This window comes from Poecilia reticulata, chromosome 2, assembly GCF_904066995.2.
Source record: "Poecilia reticulata chromosome 2, P_reticulata-male-v2, whole genome shotgun sequence".
Taxonomy (NCBI): domain Eukaryota; kingdom Metazoa; phylum Chordata; class Actinopteri; order Cyprinodontiformes; family Poeciliidae; genus Poecilia; species Poecilia reticulata.
The window spans coordinates 31387138-31411443 of NC_088831.1; the positions used below are offsets into that span (position 1 = coordinate 31387138).

At 39.2% G+C, this 24306-nt stretch overlaps 1 protein-coding gene across 13 annotated transcripts in view; it reads right to left on the reverse strand.

Annotated features, from left to right (window-relative positions):
* The window catches only part of zmp:0000001200 (dedicator of cytokinesis protein 9), an 82676-nt gene that overhangs the window by 13965 nt on the left and 44405 nt on the right, over positions 1-24306 (reverse strand). For 8 of the 13 annotated variants that reach the window (XM_081603567.1, XM_008398581.3, XM_008398525.3 and 5 more), the window contains exons 4-37: positions 22989-23071; positions 22193-22262; positions 20518-20613; positions 19543-19677; positions 16959-17133; positions 15815-15867; positions 14647-14721; positions 14414-14554; positions 13449-13661; positions 13250-13372; positions 12842-12924; positions 12570-12692; positions 12275-12354; positions 11972-12159; positions 11752-11817; positions 11571-11663; positions 11356-11479; positions 10661-10779; positions 10400-10486; positions 10177-10266; positions 8496-8611; positions 8272-8341; positions 8061-8186; positions 7896-7967; positions 7302-7448; positions 7121-7204; positions 6886-6997; positions 5749-5927; positions 5531-5647; positions 4877-4988; positions 3994-4127; positions 832-946; positions 681-747; positions 541-588 (exon numbers count right to left, since the gene is read on the reverse strand). In XM_081603567.1, the coding sequence (XP_081459693.1) occupies positions 541-588; positions 681-747; positions 832-946; positions 3994-4127; positions 4877-4988; positions 5531-5647; positions 5749-5927; positions 6886-6997; positions 7121-7204; positions 7302-7448; positions 7896-7967; positions 8061-8186; positions 8272-8341; positions 8496-8611; positions 10177-10266; positions 10400-10486; positions 10661-10779; positions 11356-11479; positions 11571-11663; positions 11752-11817; positions 11972-12159; positions 12275-12354; positions 12570-12692; positions 12842-12924; positions 13250-13372; positions 13449-13661; positions 14414-14554; positions 14647-14721; positions 15815-15867; positions 16959-17133; positions 19543-19677; positions 20518-20613; positions 22193-22262; positions 22989-23071 (3716 nt within the window). Of the gene's footprint in view, positions 1-540; positions 589-680; positions 748-831; positions 947-3993; positions 4128-4876; positions 4989-5530; positions 5648-5748; positions 5928-6455; positions 6489-6885; positions 6998-7120; positions 7205-7301; positions 7449-7895; positions 7968-8060; positions 8187-8271; positions 8342-8495; positions 8612-10176; positions 10267-10399; positions 10487-10660; positions 10780-11355; positions 11480-11570; positions 11664-11751; positions 11818-11971; positions 12160-12274; positions 12355-12569; positions 12693-12841; positions 12925-13249; positions 13373-13448; positions 13662-14413; positions 14555-14646; positions 14722-15814; positions 15868-16958; positions 17134-19542; positions 19678-20517; positions 20614-22192; positions 22263-22988; positions 23072-24306 lie in introns of all 13 variants that reach the window. The other 5 variants (XM_081603583.1, XM_008398559.3, XM_081603562.1 and 2 more) reach the window with 1 other exon arrangement.

Genomic DNA, 24306 nt, shown 5'->3' on the forward strand with positions numbered 1-24306 from the left:
TAAGATTGCAATTTTGACCATTTTTTTTCTTATATTGTTTTCATGAGAAGATCGGTTAAGAGAAATCTGTCCAACAATAAGGTAAAGTTATTCAACTAGTTTATTGATATAATAATTGGTATGTTTTTTTTTTTATTTTTTTAGAACAGCATTTGTTTGTGGGTTGTTGACTGCAGAAACACAAAATCACAGCCCTGTTTCTGATCTATGCTATCAATGCGTTGGACCGTTTTGATCAGAAGAGTGATCAAATATCCAGCCAGAATTATGCCAGGACCTGTGATGCTTTTTTAAAACATTTAGGGATATTTATATAAATGCTTTGTGTGAGCACAGAATTCACAATGAATTTAAACTTCGATGCCTACTTCTCAATCTTCAGTATGAGTGAAGCTGTTTAAGCGCAAGCTCCAAATCATTTAAAAATGTATACCAGTGATGAGTGTCTGCTACTCCACGTTATTTGTAAAGAAACAAACTAACACTTTTCTCTTTCATAATAATGAGGTACCAAAAAGCAAGAACACTTTGCAACATTACCTTGCAATGTATCTTTTCCCCATGTACCTGAACTGATGGAGGCACACTCTGAAGAAAGGAAGAGAAAAATCAACCATCACACATTTTATAAGCACTTACAACTCCAATGTGTTTTAACAGTCAAGACAGGCCTCTCTCACTCAATTAAGATAAAGAAGTCCATCAGTTCAGCAGATGAAGCCTTGTTCCAGTATGTGAACAGAGCATCTGGAGGGAAAGAAAATATTGAAACTGTTGCGACAGCTTGTGTGTTCGTGTATTTGAAACGCAGAGTAGGGCTTCTCGTTTTACCTTCAGACATGCTTTTAAGCACATGTAAGAAACACATGAGGAGGCTTTTGATCTCTGCCTGGTCCAGTTTATCACATCGTATCAAGGTGCTTCCCAGGGTCGAGCCAGGTTGGTTCTGAGACAAGAAAACAAGGAGTGTTTAAGTGGTGACAGACAAATAATAAATATTCTTTTTCACAGATGTTCTAATTTATCTTTTTAAATATATCAAGACAAGCCAAACCAGACAATTATGCAGTAATGGCTTTTCACATGAGAGAAATTGCTCTTTGCCCCAGGTGGCACAAGTGTCATGGGGTGGTGCAAACCTAAAAAAAAAAAGTACATCTGCCATTTGTGTCACAAATATGGCTTATCTTCTACCATGTCAAGTAAAACAATGTGCCCACCGCCTGTATAGTACAGTGCAAATATAACTGTCCATAGAAGCTGGCTACTGCTTGAGCTGCTATCTTATATATATAAGATAGCCACTTAATCTATATCAGTGTTTGATATAGATTCAATGTAATCAATCTATAGATCAAAATAATTCATCTTGACTGATCAAACTTTAAATGGATATTTTTTCTTTTATCCAGAATGAGACACAGGAAATGTTCATTTGTTAGGAAAAAACATGAAAATGCATTTTTTTATTTTTGGTATCAAGAACATTTGGAGAAATTTCTGGCCCAGTAATGGTTAACAGATTTCTTGGGCTTTGGGCGTACATAGTATGCATCAGGCTTGGCAAGTTTAGCAAGACGCACTAAAGACGCACTTCCTTTTTCCTCCCTCACTGACTGTCTTCTTGAAATAAAACAATGGTTTACTCTTAACTTCCTCAAATTAAATTCCAGTAAAACCGAACTTCTCTTAATTGGTACTAATTCATTACTAAGTAAACTTGATAATTTCTCCATTTCAGTTGATAACTCCTCCATTTTTCCCTCCCCTCAGGTTAAGAGTCTGGGTGTCATCCTCGAAAGCAGCCTCTCTTTTGCCTCCCATGTCAATAATATCACTCGGTCAGCTTATTTTCATCTCCGAAATATTCACCGTCTCCGTTCTTCTCTCACTCCGCACTCCACTGCTGTTCTAGTCCACAGTTTGGTCACATCTCGTTTAGACTATTGTAATTCTCTACTTTTTGGTCTGCCACAGAAAACTCTGCATAAATTACAATTGGTTCAAAATTCAGCTGCTCGTATCATTACACAGACCCCTTTAATTCATCATATCACACCTATTTTACAACAGCTCCATTGGCTTCCAATCACATATCGCACCAACTATAAAATACTTCTTCTAACTTTTAAAGTAGTTCACAACCTCACACCTTCATATCTCTCGGACCTCCTTCACATTGTCACACCCACCCGTTCCCTCAGATCCTCCTCTTCTGTCCATCTCACCGTCCCCCCTGCTTGTCTTGTCACTATGGGGAGCACAGCATTCAGCCGCTCTGGTCCCAAACTCTGAAACTCACTCCCACCTGATCTTCCTCAGGTGGGAGTGAGGGGAACATCGAGTCTTTGCAATATTTTAAGTCCAAACTCAAAACCCATTTGTTTAAACTAGCATACAACCTTTAATTATCTTTGTACTGTCTTATAAATCTTGTTTGTGTTTTTATGTTTTTTATTACCGGTATGTATTTTATAATTTGCTTGTTTTTATGTCAAGGTGACCTTGGGTGTCCAGAAAGGCACCTACAAATAAAATAAAATGTATTAAAGTCTGTTTGTTGTGGTCTGAATCTGATAAAGATGCAGTTCAGACAGCAAAGCAGGTTGGGAGAGTGAGGCTGGGGCAGTTTTGGGTCATCAACACATCACCACTTAAACTGCACTGAATTTCAGCCTCTACGTCTCTCAGACTAATTCAGTTTCCATGTAAACTTTTGTCTTACCACAACCATTTTTTGCACTCATAAAGTCAGTCCCAGCATTCGATGTCAACACATGTTGGGTTAGACATGAAAAAATTTGTTTCTATCTCTTTTACTAAACGGTTATGGTGAAATTAGGGCATATGCTCTCACTGCCAGGGGGAAAGCTGTTAACTTGGAGAAACAGTATCATTGGCAAAGATAGTTCATGTTTTTACTGGAAATTGTGGCTTTAAGCAAACACCATACTCCCAGACGAGGTAGAGAGCAGACAGAAAACTTAACCATAGCGGTTAAAAACAGCTCTACCACAGACATGGTTGGGAAATAATGCCACACATGTCCTTTTGCCAGCATTCAGTCTAGACTAAAACTGGAGGTGGGTGACTTCATGGACAGCATGATGCAACTGGAGCAGCTTCCTGCAGTCTTAACTAGTCACTCGAGAAGAGCGAGGTCGATGTTACAGTCAGACGAAGGCAAAGCAATGTGGGTGTCAAATCGGCCAGTCAGTTCCCGAAACCATAAAAGAAAAAAAAAAAAACCACAGGGTCATTTGCTGGGCCACTTCAAACTGCTTATATTAATTCCAGTCTGTAAATATGTCAGAAATCAATATTAATTGATGATAATAAAAGCATCACTGCATTTTTGTTTTTAGAAATTTGAGGAATGAATAAGATCTGAAAACTGCATGCCCAGTTTTTCTCCTAACACGTTTACAGATCTGGAAAATTTTAATTTCAGGCTTTAAAGCTCTGAAGGAAACTAGGGAAAAGGAAAAAGGGCAATAAAACAAACTTTTTGATGCAACAGACCTACTTTCCACCACAACAACAAACATGAAAGTCAGAAAATCCTCTGGCAAAGAAACAGCTACAGCTTAAGGGAAGTAGGACATTCGAGACACATTCCCAGATGGGACACTCCTTGGAGGTGTGAAGAAGAATTATACTTGAAGAGATGGGATGGGCTGCAGGTGGATTTCTGGGATGCAGGGGACGGTGAGCAGGGCGAGGTCTACGGTGGCTCGCTTGGTGTGAACAGAACACACTATGTCCTCAGTTTCCACAAAGGGAAGCAGGCAGACACAATGTCTCCACACAAACTTCTCCATTTGCTGTGGCAGATCGAACAGCGAAGGCAGGATGTTGAGGGTAGAGTTAACAAACACTTTGTCAGTTTTCTTTTTAATTTTTTTATTTAAACCTGGGAAGTATGTGAAACTTCAGCGAAGTGCAATGCAGTAAATGCTGGATCCCTTAAAAAGATTTAATTAAGAAGAATACCTTGTCAAGAGAATTGGTTTTGTCATGGTTCCTCTCATGGAGGCTGTTGACTGATTCTGTGCTGATGAGGGAGCCACGAGAGTCGGTGTGGCGCATAGAGTTCACGTTAGGGGTGGAGACTGCATGAGGGGAAGCTGAAAGGGGGGGGGGATCAAAAACAAGCATTTGCTGTTATCAGGAATCATTTAAAGTTCCTGCACATTATCTAATTTATCTTAAAAATTCTACATAAGCTCAATAATCCTACTTTCCCCAGGAGTTTTAGCAATTGTTTGTTTACAGGATTATTAACTTTCAACTTCTTTAATAGCAATTTGTTCTCATTAAGTTTGGGTCTGAAAAACCTGGAGAAATCATAAGGCTGAAACGAGATCCTGAATTTGATATGGAACAGTTCTGGTTTAAAATATCAGTAATACTTGGAGTAAGAACTAACATTTTGTGAACAGACTCTATAAAGCAAAGTTTGTAAACATTTGTTCCTATATTTCAACTGAATTTGAATTTAAAATTGCTTTAAATTTATGCTAAGATGATGGCTCCCTTATCAGTCTAAAAAAGGGAGTAAAATAGTTCCTTTTTAAATGACAATTCAGTCATTACTACTATGTACAATATTAACTCCTTACATAATATGATAACAACAAAGAAAGAATATCATTTGAATAAAATAATAAAAAAAACGCAACATACTTATTTACTGTTACAAGACATTTATGAAATTTAAAGAGAAAAATTATCAACAAAATAAAACATTTTTTATGGCAATTCAAAACCTGGAAGCAATAAAAGTAAATTCTAGATACTTTTAAGCTGGGTAGGAACCCTGAATCGACTAAATAATGTTTCTTTTTGTGTTCTTTTCTTTGTTTTCTTAACTTACTTGTGCCCGAGATAGCTCCAAAAACATCTTTGTGCAAACTGGTGTCCAGAAATGTGCTGGACCTAGGAGGTGTCATCAAGGCATTAGACAGGAGCGAATCGTCTCGTCCGTTCTGAGTAAAAAAAGACAAAAATAAGAATAAAAAAACAATCAATAAAATGTATCTGTTCTGAAGAAAGCTTTTTGGTTTTAGTAAGGTTATATATAAATATATATATATTCAATGTTGGTAATTTGCATGATCTAAAACCAAGTGTGACAAACATAAAAACAAAACAAAACAAAAAAAATACTGTCTGCAATTGACTTGGAATTTATCAATAAGGTCGGTAAAATGTAAATTTTTATATATTTTAAGTGCCTTGAGACAGCATTTGTTGTGCACTGGCAATACATAAATCAACCAAAATTAATTGAAATTCAAGAACTAATCACCAAAGCTGATGTGGGACCTTTATCTCTTCACTTTCACTTTGTTTCCTTTTTTTTTTTACTGTAATTAGTGCACTTCTTCTCTTTCTGACCCATTTATGATGACGTTTATAACGCAGAGCTGTTTTAATTTAATGTTTGCATTACTTTACGTTTGTTACGGTTATGTTTTTAATGGATGGAAATCAATACTCAAAAGACGCCACTAGGTGGCTCTCTTACATTGTTGGAGTGGTTGACAGGGAATGGGGAGACTTCCTTTACATTAAGCCTGTTGACGTTCTCCTGAAGCAGACCAAACAAGGGGAAGTACAAGGTGGCCAATCTGGCCTGCTGGCTCTAAAAACAAAACAAAACAAAACATAATATTTAACACGATCATTGCGCATACAAGTGAAAATTTAAGAGTCGGATAAGCATTCTGAAATCGTACGTCATACCTTGGATGAGTAGCGGTCATCAAATGTGTGTTTAATCATGAGGCTCTTCAGAACCTGGATGGCTATCTGCCGAATCTCCCTGAACTCCTGCAGAGCAGCACTGACCTCCCTGAGCAGAAGCCCGACCAGGAAGTGGTTCCTACAGAAGTCCTCTGTCAGAGAGTAATCCATCTGCAGATCTGTGGGGCAGGGAGAGGTTGATGACGGCTGTGTTACAGCCTGGAGCGAGCAGGAAACTAAGCTTACAGAAGGACATGAAGCCACAATCAATCCCAGACAGCGAGAGTGAACATCTGATTCAATGTAAATTTGATTAGAGCCGTAAAACTACAGACCATCCTGGAAAACAACTGATCATCATGAAACAGAAGCAGACAGAGAGACAAGCTTGCATGTTCAGGTTTGACTGATTTCGCCCTGTGTTTCATGTCAAGAGTGTGGAAAGACACGATTCAAACTAAAGACCGAACAGAACCCAGCTTATCCACATATGCACTCAAACAACACTGCAGATGAGAGAAGCCTTAACGTTTTTAAAACCTGCATTTTATTTGTGCAAGTCTTAAAAAGACATCAGAAATTTCAGCAGCTACAGAAAAAATGGCTCTTGAATCTCTTTTATAGCCACATCGTCTTCACTGATGAATGATCACATTTAAATCTGCTTTATTTGGAGACAACATGCATGGAGGACTCCAACCACCTACCTACTGGAGTATCATCAGACTCCTCTGTATCATCTGAGGACAATACAAATAATTGAGGCAAACGAAAATAAATACCTGCAAGAAATGCTGATGGGTTTATTTCAAAACAGTTTCTAGTTGTTATTTATAGCGCAAAAGCTTTTTAATCGCCTCTCAGAAATATTTAAAATCCTTAAACTTTTTCCCACACCCAACAAAGTTACATGTATTTTATCAGGATTTTCCAGCCGGAACTTTAGTTTGTAAAAACAAAAAAAACAAAAACAAAAACAAAAAAAACAATTAATTGTGTAAACAATTTTGAACCATTAAAATCTGCATGAATAATTAATCGATATTAACTTGTTACAGTCCTGACCATACAGAAAATGTGGAAAACTTGCAGTGGTAAGCATACATTTGCCAGGTACAGCACCTGAAACGTTCTCACCTTGAAACCTCAGTATCCTCCCTTTTCCAAATGGCATTGGCAGGTTTAAGGGAACATAGTGTTCATGATTGCACACAACGCGCAAGAACTCAAACTTGAACTCAAACAGCGTCTGCATTAAGAAAGAGACAAAGACCAAAAAAACTGCACTTAATGCAATTACAACTAACCAGAGTCCTGAGAGATCTTGGACTGCAGTTTATTTCTACTAAAGATGTGATTTGCAACAAAGTACCTTTGGATCTCCAGGCATGAAGCCGTTGATGTAGTTGTTGATCTGCTTAAACACAAAGCCTCGGTCCATCAGGTTGAAGCAGCGCTGCAGAACAAATCAAATAAATTGTGTAATTATTCAGATGCACAGGAGACAGAGAAGCCACACCAGTCAAAGTAAATCTTTATTGTCTTAAGTGCACCTTTATGAAGACAGCTAGGCTGTGGTTGGCATTGCGAGCAGCATCCAGGTTGTCTTTGTACTTCTGAGTGATGTGTGGCATCATCATGTTGACCAAAGTTTCCACAGTGTGATGAAAAGAAGCAGAGAACCGCTGATTCCTTGACAGCTGAAGAGCACAAATTGTAAAATAAAATAAAATAAAGCACGCATCCAGATTGGAAAATTAATAGTAGTCAGCTTTATTTCTTTTCTCATGACGAAGAAAGTGTAAAACCGACAAAGTAGATTCGAAAAGTTAGTTGTCACAAGACCAAGAAAATCAGACTGGTTTAATGCCCATTAAACCAATATTTTAATTCCCAAATTCATTTGTAATCTTCAACACTTTGTCTTGCAGATGAATTAGAGGTTGTATTGTGCCTTTACTGATACAACTGCAGGTTTTCTGTCTAAAAATGCTCCTCTGACTGCACTATTTAATCATACATGTTGTGTCTTTTTTCATTATGGAAGTAGTAGAACTGTAGTGCCGAAGCTGTATAAAAGCTCTGATTACTGCTAACTTTGACTAAAGCCAAGGAAACATCAGCAGATACCTCTGAGTTAAACTCACCCTCACTTTGCAGCTTTCAATCAAGTACTGAGCCATGGACTTGACTAAGGCTTCAAAGAAATACCATGAATACTGCAAGACAGACAAACAGTCAGACAAACCATGGAACATTACAAACTTTTTAACTCTTTTACTTCCCAAAGCACATATGTTTCGGTGGTCCACCTTGAGCAGCTTGTTACTCGTCAGGAAGTCAGTGGAAGGCTTCAGGATTACAGTCATGGCTTTCGCCAACTCCTCATGTACTGTTCGGGTCGTGGAGGAAGTGTACGACTCAGTCCTGAATACGAACTGGATCAGACACATTCACAGGCAAACGGTCAGTTCTGCAGTGTTCAAATAAAATCCAGTTTTATTGAGATCTCTCGGGCTTTACCTTCACATAAGAGCGAAGGTAGTGTTCCAAGCCTTCCTCGTGGCACTGAGCTACAATGTGAATCATGACCCTAACAGACAAAGAGGCAGAAGGCAGCATGTGTGATAAGATTTTATTTTTCAACAATAACTTGTATAAAAATCATTGTAGAATCCCTCTCTGAAGGGATATCAGCAATCAATAAAATTCATTGAATTTGAATAAAATACGTGGAAAACTCTTGCCTTGTAACATTTACTGCTACGTCCTCCTGTGTGGCACTGGTCAGCACTCGAAACAGCTGATTCAGGATAGTTGGCAAGAACTTGATCATCACGTGACTCTCCATGGCATGCAAACTCTGTGGGTAAAAGGTGAAGGATGTGAATATATTTGCTGAACTTACTACAGCACAGGTTTACATTTTGTAAACTTTCAACTTCTGAAGGGTTACAGAGTAAAGCTTTAGATAATTTTGGGATTGGTGAAAAGTTAAATACACACAGCATTGGGTCACAAAGCATAATTTGTCAGTATAAGATGCCACATATAATTTAAAACACCATCCCCACATTTTTCAGTTTTAAAATGGTCTGGTGTTGGTTATGCTCCTGATTCAAGTTAGCTACAAAATCATCATCGCCGCACCTCTGATTCTGGGGTTTATCAATAACAAACAGAGTTTTCAAACAGATGAAAACTCTGTTAATGCCCACTTTTGCTCCAGTTTCTGAAAATGAAAGGTTAGATGCCGACGCATCTGTCCCTTCCTTCAGGAAGCTAACACAAGCCTGCCACGTTTTCTGGAGAACTGTCATCAACCACAGCTGACCTGCGGTTTGGACCTCTGGCTATTGTTCATGTTCATAGCTGGGTTTACATTTAAAATGAAGGTATGCACTGCAGCAGATGCTGTTTTCTGTGTCAATGTTCAGCAGGGGAACAGTAAGCTAAGGTTTCCATGAACTGATACTAACTGATGGAAAGAGCAAAGACCAAGATCTTTACACCGTAAAGAAAATAGAGAAGAGCAATGCAAATCAGTGGAGGACAGATTTCAAAATTATTCTGTGGGGGAAATTATAAAAGTAAACAAATTCTGTATTGACAGCTAAGCCTTTTTTGTTTTGCAGAAAATTTAATCTAATTACACTTCATCCTTTCTACATCCAGAAAGGACAGGGCATGTATTTAGTCACATTTTATGTGCAAATCTGTCATTTAGATATGTCTAGCTTTTTGCGCATTGCTCCGTTTCTTCCAAGACCAAACTTAAACTGTACCAAACTTAGAAGTTTCTCAGGATAAAATCATCTTCTAAAGGAATATATATTTTTTTAATTTTTAGTGAGTCCTTTGTTGTGGACTCAGTGTCAACCAATATTTGGTTTGTTGTTATAGTCCATTAGATTTAAGTGTAAAATGCTCTTTTTCTGTAATGTCTCAAATGCCATGCACCCTAGAAAAGTCCTTAAAATCTCTTAAAGACACACCAGCCCACAGAATCATAGATCCTACATTGTACTTAAATACCTATGAGGTGTTTTTACACAAATTCACGCCTTACTCAAACTAGAACCACATTTTTGTTGAAAAATTTAATCTTGATCACATTCAGCTGAAGCACATAGTAGCAACACCTCAATAACACGTTTTGTGCTTTGCTTCCCAAATGTCTGAATCCCTATGAGGCCTTTAAGGAAATTACAGCTACACCCTTTATCAAGTGGGTTACTTTGCTACACCAGTGTCTAATGCAGTGTTACTGCATGGTTAAACAGTATCTATAACTGCACCAAACTATATTTTTATGTGCTGATGACCTCACTTGGCGCTGTAATTTGGAAAAACAAAACAGAAGTTTTTCTATCAACAACATCTTGCATCACCTTGAGTAAGAAAATGTTAATTTTGGACAGTGAGTACCTTCAGGTATTTGACCAGTTCTCCTCCAGGTCCTTGAGCTGCTGATGCAACACTCTGACAGTGGTGAAAAAAGTTGTGCAAATGTTGATCCTGAAATGCACAAAACGACAAACAAACACAACAAATTTATTGCAAATAGCTTCAATACTGTAAAGAAAAACAACTACGACATGAAATTGACAAATAATCAGTTTTACTTCTTAAGGGTTGTTTTATGACAAACCTGAGTGTACACAGTGGACACTAGGTGTGTGGACACTTTAAACAAGTGTTTTCCTCCGTCAACCCATTTGACCTCAGGACTCAAATGCTGTAAAGATGAGCAAAATGACAACTCATGTTTTATTAGTGTCAATGTAGAAACAATGACATGACGTAAATACTTAAGAACTTTAATAGCTTTAAAAATTAACAAGGATACAGAAATGTGTGTGTGTGTGAGAGAGACAAGTGGCATTGCTGAAGACCGAGAGGAAAGCTCTACCTTGCTGGCGCCCTCTTGACAGCTGAGGTATCCAGCAGGAAGGTTAGCAGCAACAGGGATGTGATGTTCATTCATTATCACCCGGCCGTCCTTCAGCAAAGGGAGCCAGGCGTATCCCACTGTGAGCAGATATAGAGGAAAACAACATGAGCTTTCCAGTGTTTGCCAGTAACAACAGTAACGCAGACTGGCTTAAAGACTGAATCCTTTTTCGCCCCATCTCCCCTAAACTGTAGGCCTGAGTTTTATGAGTAGAGCCAAGGGTCATACTGTCAGACTTTTTCTTTCTTTAAATTATGTTTGCGAATAACAAACTATGAACGGTTATGTGCAAATGTATTTGTACTATTTGTTTTTTGGTTTTTTTCCACATTTTGTCCAAAACCACTTGTTGAAAAACATGAAAAACTTCAAGGAATATGCATACATCTGCAAGCCATTGTAATACACATCATATAATTATGGTTCTTCCTTAACAACCATAAAAATAATGTATGCCAAGATCTGAAGCAGGCTTGATAAACTATTTATATATGGCTTTAATGGTGACGCGACTAATTACAAAGAAGGAAATGGAAACTGCAGATGAAGCACGGCTTCCAGAAGGCATGTCTTAGAGGCGTGTGTACATTACGGGGTGACAGCATTAAACAGGAATTGCCTTTTGCATGTAGAAGTTAGGGATTGAGCACTACCTTGAGTTTCAACCACGTCTCTCTTCTTGGTGCTGGCCTTGCTGTTGCTGTCACAGCTCACATGGTAGAAGGTAAACAGCAAATGATGTTTCTCGTGGAGCTGTGTTGGCAACTCGATCTTAAACTAATCCATAAGAGCACAAGTGAAAGTGTTAGTGCCGGGTTTTACTTCCATTTAACGATATATTTGATGGGCTAGTCGTAAGTTTTATTACTTCATCATAGAACTCGGGGTTGTGCTGGTGATGTAACACTGAGGTAAAGGCATTTTTGGTAAACAAGGGTCCTCCAGGTCGCCCATAGATGCACTGAGAAAGGAAGAAAAGTGATTTAAGTTCTGTGAATTGCAAAAACAGTCCTAAGGAGATTCCCTTTCCACCTCTTGAGAATATTTACCTTAAGTGAAACAGCTTCTTCGTCGTCTGAGTCCCTGAACTCAATGCAGACAGCTATGTTTCTAGCCTGATTAAAGACACAGAAAGCAAAAGTGGCCCGGTTAAAAGCAGCTTGGATGGAACAGCAACTCTGACACCACCTTAAAAATCTTCCGACCTTTCAGCTTTGCTTCCCACAGCTGCATAAATAAACCCACAAAGAAGCAATGCGATGGTGCTACCTTTGCAAATGACTTCTGGCTGTCATATTTCAAGTGCTTTGGGTAGACGTAGAGGTGATTGTTGTAGATGGTGAAAGGCTGAGAACATTTGGCGATGAACGGCACAAACTCCTCCACTTCGAAAAACACACTGCTCCTCTCGCTGACATCAAACTGCTTCGCAGGAATGTAAGATGAGGTAACGCAATCTAGATGGAGAAGCAGGAGAGACAAGAGCTGATAAACAGCCAGCAGACAATGAGAGCTGTTATGTTCTGACGAAAAGGAACTTTCATCTCTTCTGCTAAACCCCAAAGGACTTACTCGTTAAGTCAGGGGCAACACTGTCGATGGTAACGTCAAGGTTTCCAAGGATTACAGGCAGCTTGGCCATCTTCTCTGGTCTGTGAAAAGGAAAATAAGCTTGAGTTGAGGATTCGTTAGACTAAATAGGAAGCAGACAGGTCATCTAGAAAGGACGTCTGAGTGCGTTAACAGAGGTGAGATTTTCCTAAGACAAAGCAATATTTTTGCAGGGCCAGATACTTTCCACCCAGCACATCTGTGTGATTACTTAGAGGCTCTAATAGCAGAACACGCTCAGAGAAACTTTGCTCACTTTCTGAAATCCGCCAGCAACTTGAGCATGTCGTCATTGGACAGTTTGTTGCTGTCCTGTCTGTACAGAGCTGAGAAGCGGGCACTTTTGTCAAGTGTCCCAGATGCATCTTTGAACAAGGGTCTGAGAAACAAAAAAAAAAAAAAACATCCTAAAATCAGGAAATACTGTTGGATACTTTTGTGATGTGAACTAAAACCCATCCTTGAAAAGGGTTGAAATCTGAAAAATAAGTAGCGATGTTGAAACATTTATTAGAGAGAATAGAGTACCTTGCTGCCCAGGCGAAGGGCATCCTGTACTGACCCAATCGACTACACGCCAGCTTAGCATTTTTCAGGACCTTCTGTGCCATCTAGTGGAAAATGGAGACACTTGACTAAGATGTTAAACACATGTGGAGTGGACACCATTGCACTTAAAGTACTGAGACAGAACTCGGCGTGCTGCCTAACCTAACACAGGCAAATCGGAAACAAATTTCAGATGGTGAATAGTCTGAAATAAAACTACCTAAACTTTCTTGCATGCTCTAATTTTGAACAGCTAATATAAATTCTGACAAACAGGAACGATTATTGATGGAAAAAGATGTAAACATGCTAAACTCAGCACGATACCCTGCTGAGTTTAGGGGAACGTGATTCCTCATAGGGAGACTGTGGATAACTCATCGTTACCTTGGTGGAGTCTGAACTCTTCATGTATGGCTCGGCACAGTGGTTGATTCCCCCCTGAAGCACCTTATCGATGCGAGCCACCAGGAAGATGTCTGGATGAGGGCATGTCACTGAAAACACTCCCTGTCAGCACAAGCAGAAAAGTCAGACACGTTTGGTCATGCCAATTTTAGCAGCCGCGATTTAACTTCCTCTCTACCTGTTTGGGGTACAGCAAAGCTGCTTCTGGCACGCCGTGGATAAACCGCTGCCCCTCGGATCGGGCTTCACCTCCTCCGTTCACATACTGGCCGGTGTTGCTGGGAACCATTCCCCTGACAGACTGGTGGTTTAAGTCAACTTGGAAGTCAGAGGAGATCTTCCTGCCGTTCTGGATGTCGAACAGCGACAGAGTGACATAGAAAGGCTCCACCTGCGAAAGGCAACAGTCCGAGGTGATGATGACGTTCCCTGAGATCTCACTGTCCTGTAAACCTGAACTGTTTTTGAAGATTAAACCAGGCAACGTCACACAAGATGCCATAAAACAGTGACACGTTTCCTTGATCTTAAAAAATATATTCATACCTCTTTCATTTTTCATTTTTTATTTTTTCCTCACTTTCTCATGTAACAACCTTGAATTATGATGTACTTTGGGATTCGTGTGGCAGACAAAACACAAAGGAGCATTTGAGTTGGATCCCAACAGCATCATGCCACTACTATCATGTTATTGACTGGTGGTTGTGTGTTCAGGGTGATATGGATTGTACCGCAACTTTATCCACAACTGGTCTGCTTTGTTCCTTGGTCTATATTGTATTAAAGGCATAGTTTAACATGGACATGATTTTCACTGAGCCATTATGAACAATTAGAGAGTAAATGCTACATATTCCATGCGGTAGGTTTTGGTTATTCCTTTGTTTGTGGGTAGATGGAAAGCTTTATGTTAACATCAACAAAAAATCAAAGTTCCTCCTCTATGTTTGTGGAGAGAGAAGATGTTAAGACTTCAGTGGACAGTAGATTCCAGGAGGGACAGCAGGACTTCAGATTTCATTATAAATTCCTGAGCCAACAGCCTGGTTGCTATCTTGACAGCACTGAGAGCCCATCAGGTTGCTCTGACAAACCATTTAATTCATAACTTAGAGGTAGTTCTGAACTCTAAAGCATTACATTTGTCGTCGGCCCCTCCTCATTCTCCGCCACGCAGCTTTGCAGGTTGAATGAGAGATCGTTGCAGTTGACCAGAAGTCGCTTGCCAAACTTCTCCTCGAACTGCTTGACATCCGGCTCTATTCCTGAGAAGTCCAGTCTCTGCAGACAGCACATTGGCAAGTTTGATCCTTTATCTTGAAATTATATTTTATCACATGTGAGTTTTATTGTGAAACCACGCCGAACCTTACCTGTGTGTCTGGATCCACTGTGAACAGCTTCAGTCTGGTTTCACTCCTCATTCTTGACTCAATATCTCTGGTGCTCTATAAGGGAACAAAACAGTGCCTAAACCAGAGAAAAAACCGCAAAGTTTCATGCCCAGATGGTTTTACATTTAGAACATTTTGTTGCCATTTGCACCCAGCTGGAAGCGAGGCTTCATATTTAACAGATGACATGTGGACTGGTGGCGAGACTGATGTGGTGCCAGCATCCATCTCAGGAGCAGAGTGTCACCAATCACACTCTTTTCACCCATAAGTTTCCACATCTATTAAAGCATATGTTTTTTCTATTATGCAGCACTGAGTGCAATAACAGCATCAGAGGTTTTTATTTTTTTATTTTTTTTATTTCAAATGTCTGAATCTGAATTCTTTTCGGTCTGCATGGCTTTGAAGGCTTCTAATTTAAAATAGCCTGTTTTCCTTTTTGTTCTACGATGATTTTTGACAGGGAAATGTTTAGAGGCACAGTAAAATGCTGACACTGAATATGATCCTAGGATGAAAAGACGTGGCCTTTGAGTCAGTATTTTTAAACCGTTTTACAGAAATCTTTCTGGTGTTTAGTGACACACTTTGGTGCCAATTTGGCTACTTGTTTTTGAAAAGTCCTGGTTGGAAAGCATTTGTCGTCCCCTGCATATTATTATGGTTTCCAGAACCTTTGGAGGAGAAACAGACCTGCTGCATCATACACCCTCAATCACACCTAACAAGGGGCATCCATTCTTTGTTTTACTCCAGACCCAATGTGAAGTGCTTGTTGCAAAAAAAACAAAAAAAAAAACACTTAAAGGCATATACTGTACATACTCTCCAAGATGAGAGAAGATACTTGTTTCACTTGAGGCTGAAAGCAGAGTAGTTACACCACTCTGCTTTCTGTATGTGATGGGACTACCTCATTGCAGTAAAATATAAATTTTTACATGTTCATGCGAGGCTCCAATAAATACGGAGGTCTGTGTTAAACGTCAGATCAGATTTACAAAAACACATAACTCTGCCAAATTCAGGCATTTGATCCCAAAATCCCAAATGAAAACACATGTTTGTGGCAAAAGAGTTTCTCTTTCTTTGCTGTTTTAAAAAGTACCAGAAGTGTTGTGCTGAATGCACAAGTAGGACCTACCTGAAAGCTATCCAGGCTGCCAGAAGAACTGTCTGACTTTCCAAGATCATCATCTATAAGAAAATATAAATCACAATGGAGGTAAAACAAAGCAAAACAAACAAAAAAAACCACAGAGATGGCAAAGTGAATCCCCCATAATCATTTCCTGACACGTTAAGGCTTAGTAAACACTAATTCAGCTGTGGAAGCTGTGCAATTGGGACAGAAAGGGAGACACTGGAAGTCTCAGAGGAATATTACAAAAAAAAAACAACCTCCCAGATATTTTCAACCTCAGTGACCCCCAATCCTCTTTTTCTAAAGCACAGGATAATTAATAAAAGCTGAAGAGTTAAAAAGATCAGTGGAGCATTCTGCAGGGAGGCAGTTGCTATTTCTCTCTTACAAGGCTAAGCCTCCTAAGAGACAGGAGGTGAGCATTAGAAGCCTGGGTGGTCTGGTGTTACTTCTCCAACAACACTATACATTAGAAAGGCTACTAGGAAACAGAGGAGATGAGTGCTAGGACTCATAAAGAATCATTATTATCCAGCATCTCTGAAGGTAATCTAATAATTATAATAGCTGGGCAGCATAATTAGCCTTGTTACATAAAGACTAATGAGGAACAAACCAGGAAATAAAGGCTGCTTAATAATGTAAATAACTCAGGGTCACATCATGTCAATGGTTACGCAACATTGTATTCATCGGCTTAAGAGAATGAAGAAAACAAAGAAGAACAAATACGAACAAGGACAAACATCAACCAAGGCTGCCTAACTTTAAATGGGATTTAGCGTTAGATTTTGATATATATTTAATAATTCAGGTATATGAAAAATAATTTCTATTCTGAAAACAGCAGTACAAACTGTGTGAACTTTCTTCATCTTTCACATTTCTGACAGCAGAAACTTAAAAAGCAAAAGTGATTTTGCTTAGAAACTGATTGGTTAAAGATTCAACATGGAAACAAAGTATAATTCACCCACCAAAATTGATTTAATAAAATAAAACGCTGACTTAATTCACATACTTTTGATCACTGTTACCATAAAAAGCTATTTTTGTGATAATTTCCATGTTAAAGATTTGTGTGGACACAAAATAATACTCATTGTCATGTCAAAAACACACACAGACACACACACACACACACCATCATGAATGTCTCCATTCCTCTTCTCCTGCATGGCAATCTCAAAGCTGCTGTGGAGGATCTTGTTGAGCATGTTGATCCAGTCCTCCATCTCCGCTTCGCTTTCTGCAGCCAGCAGGTACGTGCTCTTATCCTGCATCTTCAGCTCGAAAGCAAACCTCCGAACTTTGTTGTTCTGCACAGATAATACAATCAAAACATGAAAAAAGGTAATATTGGTAAGTAATATTCTGCACAGACTCAAAACTGCAGGGTCGGGGAGAGGTGGAATGTTTTATTACCGGCTCCAATCCAAATATTAAACTCCTACCCAGTCAGCAAAAGGCAGAAGACGTTTATTTTTATGATTTAAACCATGCCTTGGTTCATTTCAATACCTCCCCTCATCTTCACTGCTCTCTCTTTGCTTTGTAAGCTCATAAATCTACTAAACTTTCACACAGTTTACTGGATCAACAATTTCTCTACATAAATAAGCGAGAGGTGAGTTTTGTTTTGAAGGAATGTGGACCACAGGTGAAATAAGTTGGAGCTAAGCAAGAGTGCAGCACTGACCTTCCACAGCTACAGAAAACAAAATTACCTGCAGCCAAAATGTGACCTCAATCAGCCACCAAGAGTGATGTCACTGCCCCATTTTAGGCTTTTAACGGTTCTCAGTTTCAGCCCGTTCAGAAGCAATTGGGGCCAAAGCAGCTGCAGTTTGTTTGTGACACGACAGCTCTGCAGAGGTCAGATATTTATTCTGGATTTCAATAAACTAGCTAGGAGTCTTTCAAGGATTGGGGAAAGCGTTGTCTCATTAAAGTTAGCACTTTGGTGTTTGTTATTCTGTCATTTTCTTTTTCTTGTCTGAACAGTAAAAAACAACAGAGTGGGAGTGACTGGGAGGAACAGTCAGTGGCAGGCAGAGTGAATAATGAGGAGGGTGTTTAGGACAGAAATAAAACTATGATAATAACAGGCATAATCGGGATGAACACTACAGGTTGAAAGACTCAACTAATTTTTTTTTGACAACACAGCTACACAAATCATTTAGTGACCCTGATTTAAAAAAATAAGATAAAAGAAAATAAAATCCTCTGACAGATTGCATTACATACCTTTTTATATTTCTGAGCTCAGACTTGGTCAGCAGAGATCACTACTCACATAATTAGGACAAATCTAGTGTGCTTTTGTGCAAATGCTTGCTCCCTCCCAAAGTGTTGGAGCAGCTTGAAGAGCAGCATGAAGTCATCTCACATGCCATTCCAGCTGCAACATAAACATCTGCAGGTCTACTCATGGAGCAAGTTATTGAGAAACGGCTGTGGGCCGCGGCTTAATGACGTGTGATTCTGAAGTTTGCTCGGAAAAACACAAGAGATATGAACTGAGCAAACTAGGTTATACTCGGAGCATAAACGGCCCACTGAGGGTGTGATTATGTTATAGTCTTGGCATAGAGTGAGTTTGGTGACTTACTGCTTCAGATTATCTGACACCAACGCCACGCAGATCTACATGTCACGCTCAAACTACCACTCCTGTGACCAGGCTCTTTCCATGCAGCACAAAACGCTCCGGCATAATGCCACCACTGCGACAATTTCACCACTGAAGTTTTGTGAATGCTCAGACAATCTGGAAATTTTCACACTCCAATGCAAGTAACGAGGAGTGCATCATCGTACTGTACTTGATACACTTCAGAGGACCTCTCTAAAAACTCTCCAGTGTTCTTAGAGAGGCCATTATTTATTTAATGGCTGAAGTGATCATTCTTTCTGAGAGTGACACCAATGAGGTTTGAATAGAAAGGAGACAAAGGGATTTTAAATCTTTTTTTTTTCTGGTTATTATTCTGCTTTTTCAAAGGTTACTTTCATTTCAGATGTTTAAGCCTTTGTTTTATGCCAAATATTGACATAAATACAATTTTGTTGCTATAAGAAAACTTAAAGGAAGGTAAAGTCTTCATAAGCCACAAAGATAAAAGCTCTAAACATCTTGAAGGTTTTAAGGATAAATACCAGAGTCCTGCTCCCCCTTACGATTGTATCCCAATCATCCAGCTGACCTCCTGACAGGTTAATCAGATTCTTTCCATCAACTGTGATGATAGATATATGGTAATGCCCACATGAATTGTTTTCTCCATATGATCAGATGGAAGAGCACAGAATTGATTGAGAGGCCAGAGGAAAGTGCTCGGAAGTGAGGCCTCAGCATTCACCTTGCTTCACCGGCTGAGTGTCAGCAGAAAAACACAACCTTGGGGAGGAGAGAGCTCAGCTTTCATGAAAATGCAGAGGACACTCTTCAGCAGCTGTCAACAACTTCTTTTGACAGCTTTGTCTGTTGCAACTCATGCTTCAAGCTAATCCTGTTGAGGATTGCAATGAGGAAATTTCCAGAATGGTTGCATGTATTGTCAGGCTTTTAAATCCCCCATAAGGGAGCGGGCTACGTCATTAGCAAACACGGCGCCAACATGGATATCCTGTTTGGGAAAACACGCAAACGGTCATTCGGGTTCAGCAGGCTTCAACAATCAGGGTCTCTGTGCCAGAGATGACCTCAAGAATTCAGAGCGTACCTGAACCACACCCATGCAGGAATCCAGGAAAATGGTTCCTTTTGGCTCTTTGGAGATCTTCTCATCCTTGTAGAAGTTTAGATTGTATGAACCGTCCCCAAGTTGCGTAAGGTGGAAATACCGCCTCTTGAACGACTGAAATGATGGAAAGAAACAAGTCTACGTTATTGGAAAAGAAAAAAGTTGCATTTTGTTCATTTGTCTCGTTTGCAATTGTAGATCCATCCACAAAGACTTTACCAATAAAAATCCACTGCACTACAATATGTGTTAGTGTTCAGTCAGTACAGGCCATTTACCATTTAGGCAATTTAATGTTTTTCAGGGTTTTCTGGGTAGAGAGAGGCTGAATAAAAATGCACACCGCACTGGAAACCATAAAGCCTTGTGTAATTGTGTAAAATCCCACATAAAATGCATTGAATTTTATGGGTGCAATATGTATAAAGAAAAGTAACTATAAATATATCTGCAGGGGACTTGTATAAGACTGACATGCATGCACACATGCACACATAAGCACAGTTTAGTCAACCAATTAATCTGACCTAAATGCTTTTGCACTGCTGTCTGGTATCTGGAGATTACCAATGCATGCAGTGTTAAGACATGCAAACAGCACACAGAAAGGCCCTGGCCATATTGTTGTTAAGGCAACACTACTTCGAACCTGTTTGCTTAACTTCATCCATTAATTCCTAAAAATAGGCACCCTGTCAGACATTATCCCTTACGTAAATAAATCCTGGATAAAACCGCACTCCCGAGCTTAGAAAATGAATCATTACAGTGATTAACTGGGACAAAAAAAGAAGACTTTCCATGATGATTAGTATCAGAGTTCCTAAGCAGGTATTAAATCAGCAGAAAGATTCTCACATCTAGATGTGTTTGTCAGCAGAGTTTCTCTTATTAAACTTTTTCTGAAGAGCCCAAAAAGGCCACCTTTGAAAGTTTTCATCACTGTTTTCTCACCCTCATGGTGACACTGATGGCACTGTTCATGTTCCCTTTATACAGCCAGCCGTGCTTGGAAATGCCCCCTTTCTGGGATCCTAAGGAGGCAGTGTCCTACAAGACATAAAGAAATTATAAGACAAGAAGAAAAGTTTAGAAATGTAGTTTAGAATGGCAATATAATTATTAAAGACATCTACTTATTTAGAAAACCAGAGAAAATTTGTACTTTAAGAACTTTGGACTTATTTTATTTCTTTATTTTTTGCATACAAGCTTCATAAGAATTAGATCATGTTACTAATTAGTGACCCTGCCATGGTCCTGGTGTGTGCAAAGGCTTTCGGCTTTCATCTACTGCTTTGAGAAGACACAGAGAACCGGCGCTGTGCCGAGCTGTCTCAATCAAAACAAGCAGGCACAAAGACATAAAACAAACGCTGACTCTTTAAACAAATACATTTCCCCAACTTCAGAGAAGAGATGTAAAAATCCGGGCCGTTTCACGCCACACTCCTATCATGTGTGGGATGAAATCACAGTTTCACATATGACCAGAACACAAGATACCGTGATCTGCTTTGCTCCATCGTCTGCAAAAATAAACCAATTAGCAGAGCAGTGATAGAAGATCTGTCCTGGTTTATATCAGCCCTGCAGTAAGAACTTTCCTGCATTAAAGCAAATGACCTCTCAAGATGTCACTTGCTCTGATCCAATGTCCGTTTTTACTCCTTTTCTCTGCCTAGTAAAACAAAAGGGGATTTTAAAAGTGCTGACTGTCTTCTCGCAGTTTCATTGTGGAGGACTGAAGAACGCTAAAAAGCAGCTGGAAAGGGGTCAGAGCCTTTTTAATCTCATCTGTGTCTAGACAGCCTTCACAAGTACAGACCATAAAGGCAGAAAAGTGACTAGTGAGACAGAAACAGAAGGCATTCGAGATCTAAGGCCAAACTGAGGACACAGGACAGAGATGGACAACAAATGTTGCAGATGTCTAACACACGCAGTTATCGTGTGGATAAAACATGTATACACAAACCCCATTAAAAGGTATGGCTTCTATGTTACTAAAAAAATTAGACCAGCATAAATCAATCCAATTTTTTTAAATTTTTAATGTAACTCATAATTTGTATAGCTGAAAAAAAAAAAATCCACCAAAAGTGGGATGTGGAGGAAGGTCAGGATAATTGCGATACATCTCTCAAAGCAGTCGGTGACCTTGTACTATTTCAGATAACACTTGTTTCGACAAGAGTTTAGGATTATCTTTCCTGCTTTAAACACTCCCAACAAGATCTGAGGGTTTGTCAGGTGACTTATTAGCGTCTTTGTTGTAGACTTACAAGTCGTTCCAAAGACAACAATTATAGTCATTTAATCTTCGCAGGAGCACACATCCCCTCTGTCACACATGAATGAGCAGAAGACGAAGAGAGATTAATGCTGAAGCTCTGAAATCTGCCTCTGATCCAGCAACAAAAATTTTATTACGCTTAATTTCAGTCCTTTGAGTTCAGCTCTGAGGCAGAAAATGGTGCTTTACTTCAAACAGAGGAAGAAATAATGCCACATTTAGGGAAAGCTAGTCTTTGCAGGATAGCTTTGATGTGATATTTTATGAAAAAGAAATAATAAAACGACACATATGTGACACCAATATAGGAACTAATGTAGTGCATGGACTTACCTCCTCTTTATCAACATCTTCATCCACTTCAAACACATGAACCGCCAGTTTTTCAGGCCGGGGTACTTTGCTGTAAGAACAGGTGAAATTTGACTTTGATCAAGCAACACTTTTTTGTGTACATTTTTTTCAAACGCATTGTGTTTTGACAGGGATTACATTTTTAACTTTTGACTTATTTTAATAAACTATATTTGGAAAACTCTTCTCTAAAAGTGTCAGCAGTTAACATTGTAAATGGAAAGTCCAGAATGATACAAATTCTGCATTTCACAGTAATGGTCCAAGGAAACTAGGAAATGAAAAGTTGCCAAATGCTAACTGCACATTAACGGAAACAGTGCCAGGGATTTAACAGGCGATCTGTGTCGTGAAGCATTGTTTTAATTTCCCAAGAATGAGTGAAGCAACAAAGCATTTGGCAATCGTTGCAGTGTGCAGGACATTGTCAGCTAACACACTACCAGTAAACTATATATTCTTCAGGGAAGAAACTGTCATTGATGACACAACCTCTTGACAATGAGGGTGTTTTCCACATGGCTGTATTTTAGAAATGGTGCCGTGCTCCATGAAACAAAAAGGAAACACTGGTTTGTACGTACATTAGACATAGGTGTTTCCTTGTAATTAGGACACGCAGCATTTTTTCCAAAGCAGCAGATGGAAATAGATGACAGCTTTGGCATGTACGCGTTATCGAGTACCTGTTATTACTCCCCTTATGCTGATGTCATAATGTAGGACAAGTTAATTTTACTCACTGCAGAGCCAAGGATTTGAACTGCCGACTTACTTTGGAAGCTGTCGAAAATCCCCAGAATAATCCTCGTACTTGTAGTTGACCACATGCCAGTCAGACTTGTAGGTCTTAATGCACTGCGAAGACATTGGAGATCAATTATTGGGACTTCATTCAGTGGGTCTGAAGACAGCTGCACCCCATAAAATGACACAAACTGCAGAGTTGCAGGGTGAAACAAGTTTGCAATCCTTATTTCCTACACATGTGCTGAGTTCCTTTTAAATTATGATGCTGTTTGTTCACAATGTTCTACAAGAAAACCTCTATTTAAACTAGGATGAAATTACACACCGGTGGACCCTTCTTACTAATTAGGAAATGACTGCAGACAGTTGAGTTAAATGAAACTTGCAAACCTAAATTAACGTTTTCAGGGTCTGGGATCTGACTTAAATGATTTTACACCTAGACTACCAATCAGTTTATTAGTAATAAGTTAAAAAAGGCTAAACAAACTGAATATCCCATCTAAAAGCTTTGCAGTCAAGCTCTTATTTAGACAGGTATAAGGTGAGAATCTCCATGTTGAACTCTGGTCGGAGGGGGTTTTGATTTAGAGAACATTGATGAGTTCTTGTGTTACCAATGAGCCATTTTGGACAGACATTTTCTGACAAAAGTTTGATTTCTCTTATTTTGTTTAATGCATTGTGCTCTGATGGTGCAGTAGAGCTTGTTCACATTAAAGCCACAGAAAATCTGCTGGAGACGTCCACTGTCATCTTGCCAGCTCAGCAGTCGGTTACCATGGAAACTGAACATGGACCAGTGAACCTATTACTGCTAAAAAAGGAGTCACATTGACTTTTAAAGGCAACTCTCTCTGCTGGCATCGAGAAATGTGACAGGTGCAACTTTCCTCACAAAAGCTCTTCAGACAAGGGATTTTTTATATGAATTTGCAAATAAATGACTTAATTGCTTTAAATAATTTTAGTAAACAGTCTCTCGGTATCTTTAAAGGGAAGGTCTGTGATCTACAACAGGTTAAAGATGTGAGACTGCATCTCAGAGCTGCTGTAGAATAATAGTTTATGCTTTTTTGTGTTATTAAAATGTGTCTTTATTCTTGGCTTTGGAAACCTTTTGCACAAGATGGCAAATTTTTTTATGTTATCTGACCTACAGCCATTGAATTTGATGCTCGCGATACTAAAATGATACTAACAAGATGACAACCTCAAAGTGAACTTTTGCCTTGAAATTCCACAGATACAGAAAAAAAACTAAATCTCAACACAACATTCTTCAGAAAATTAGCGGAAAAGGAGTGTGTGGTGACTCCACCTCGGTCTGACCATGCCTCGGC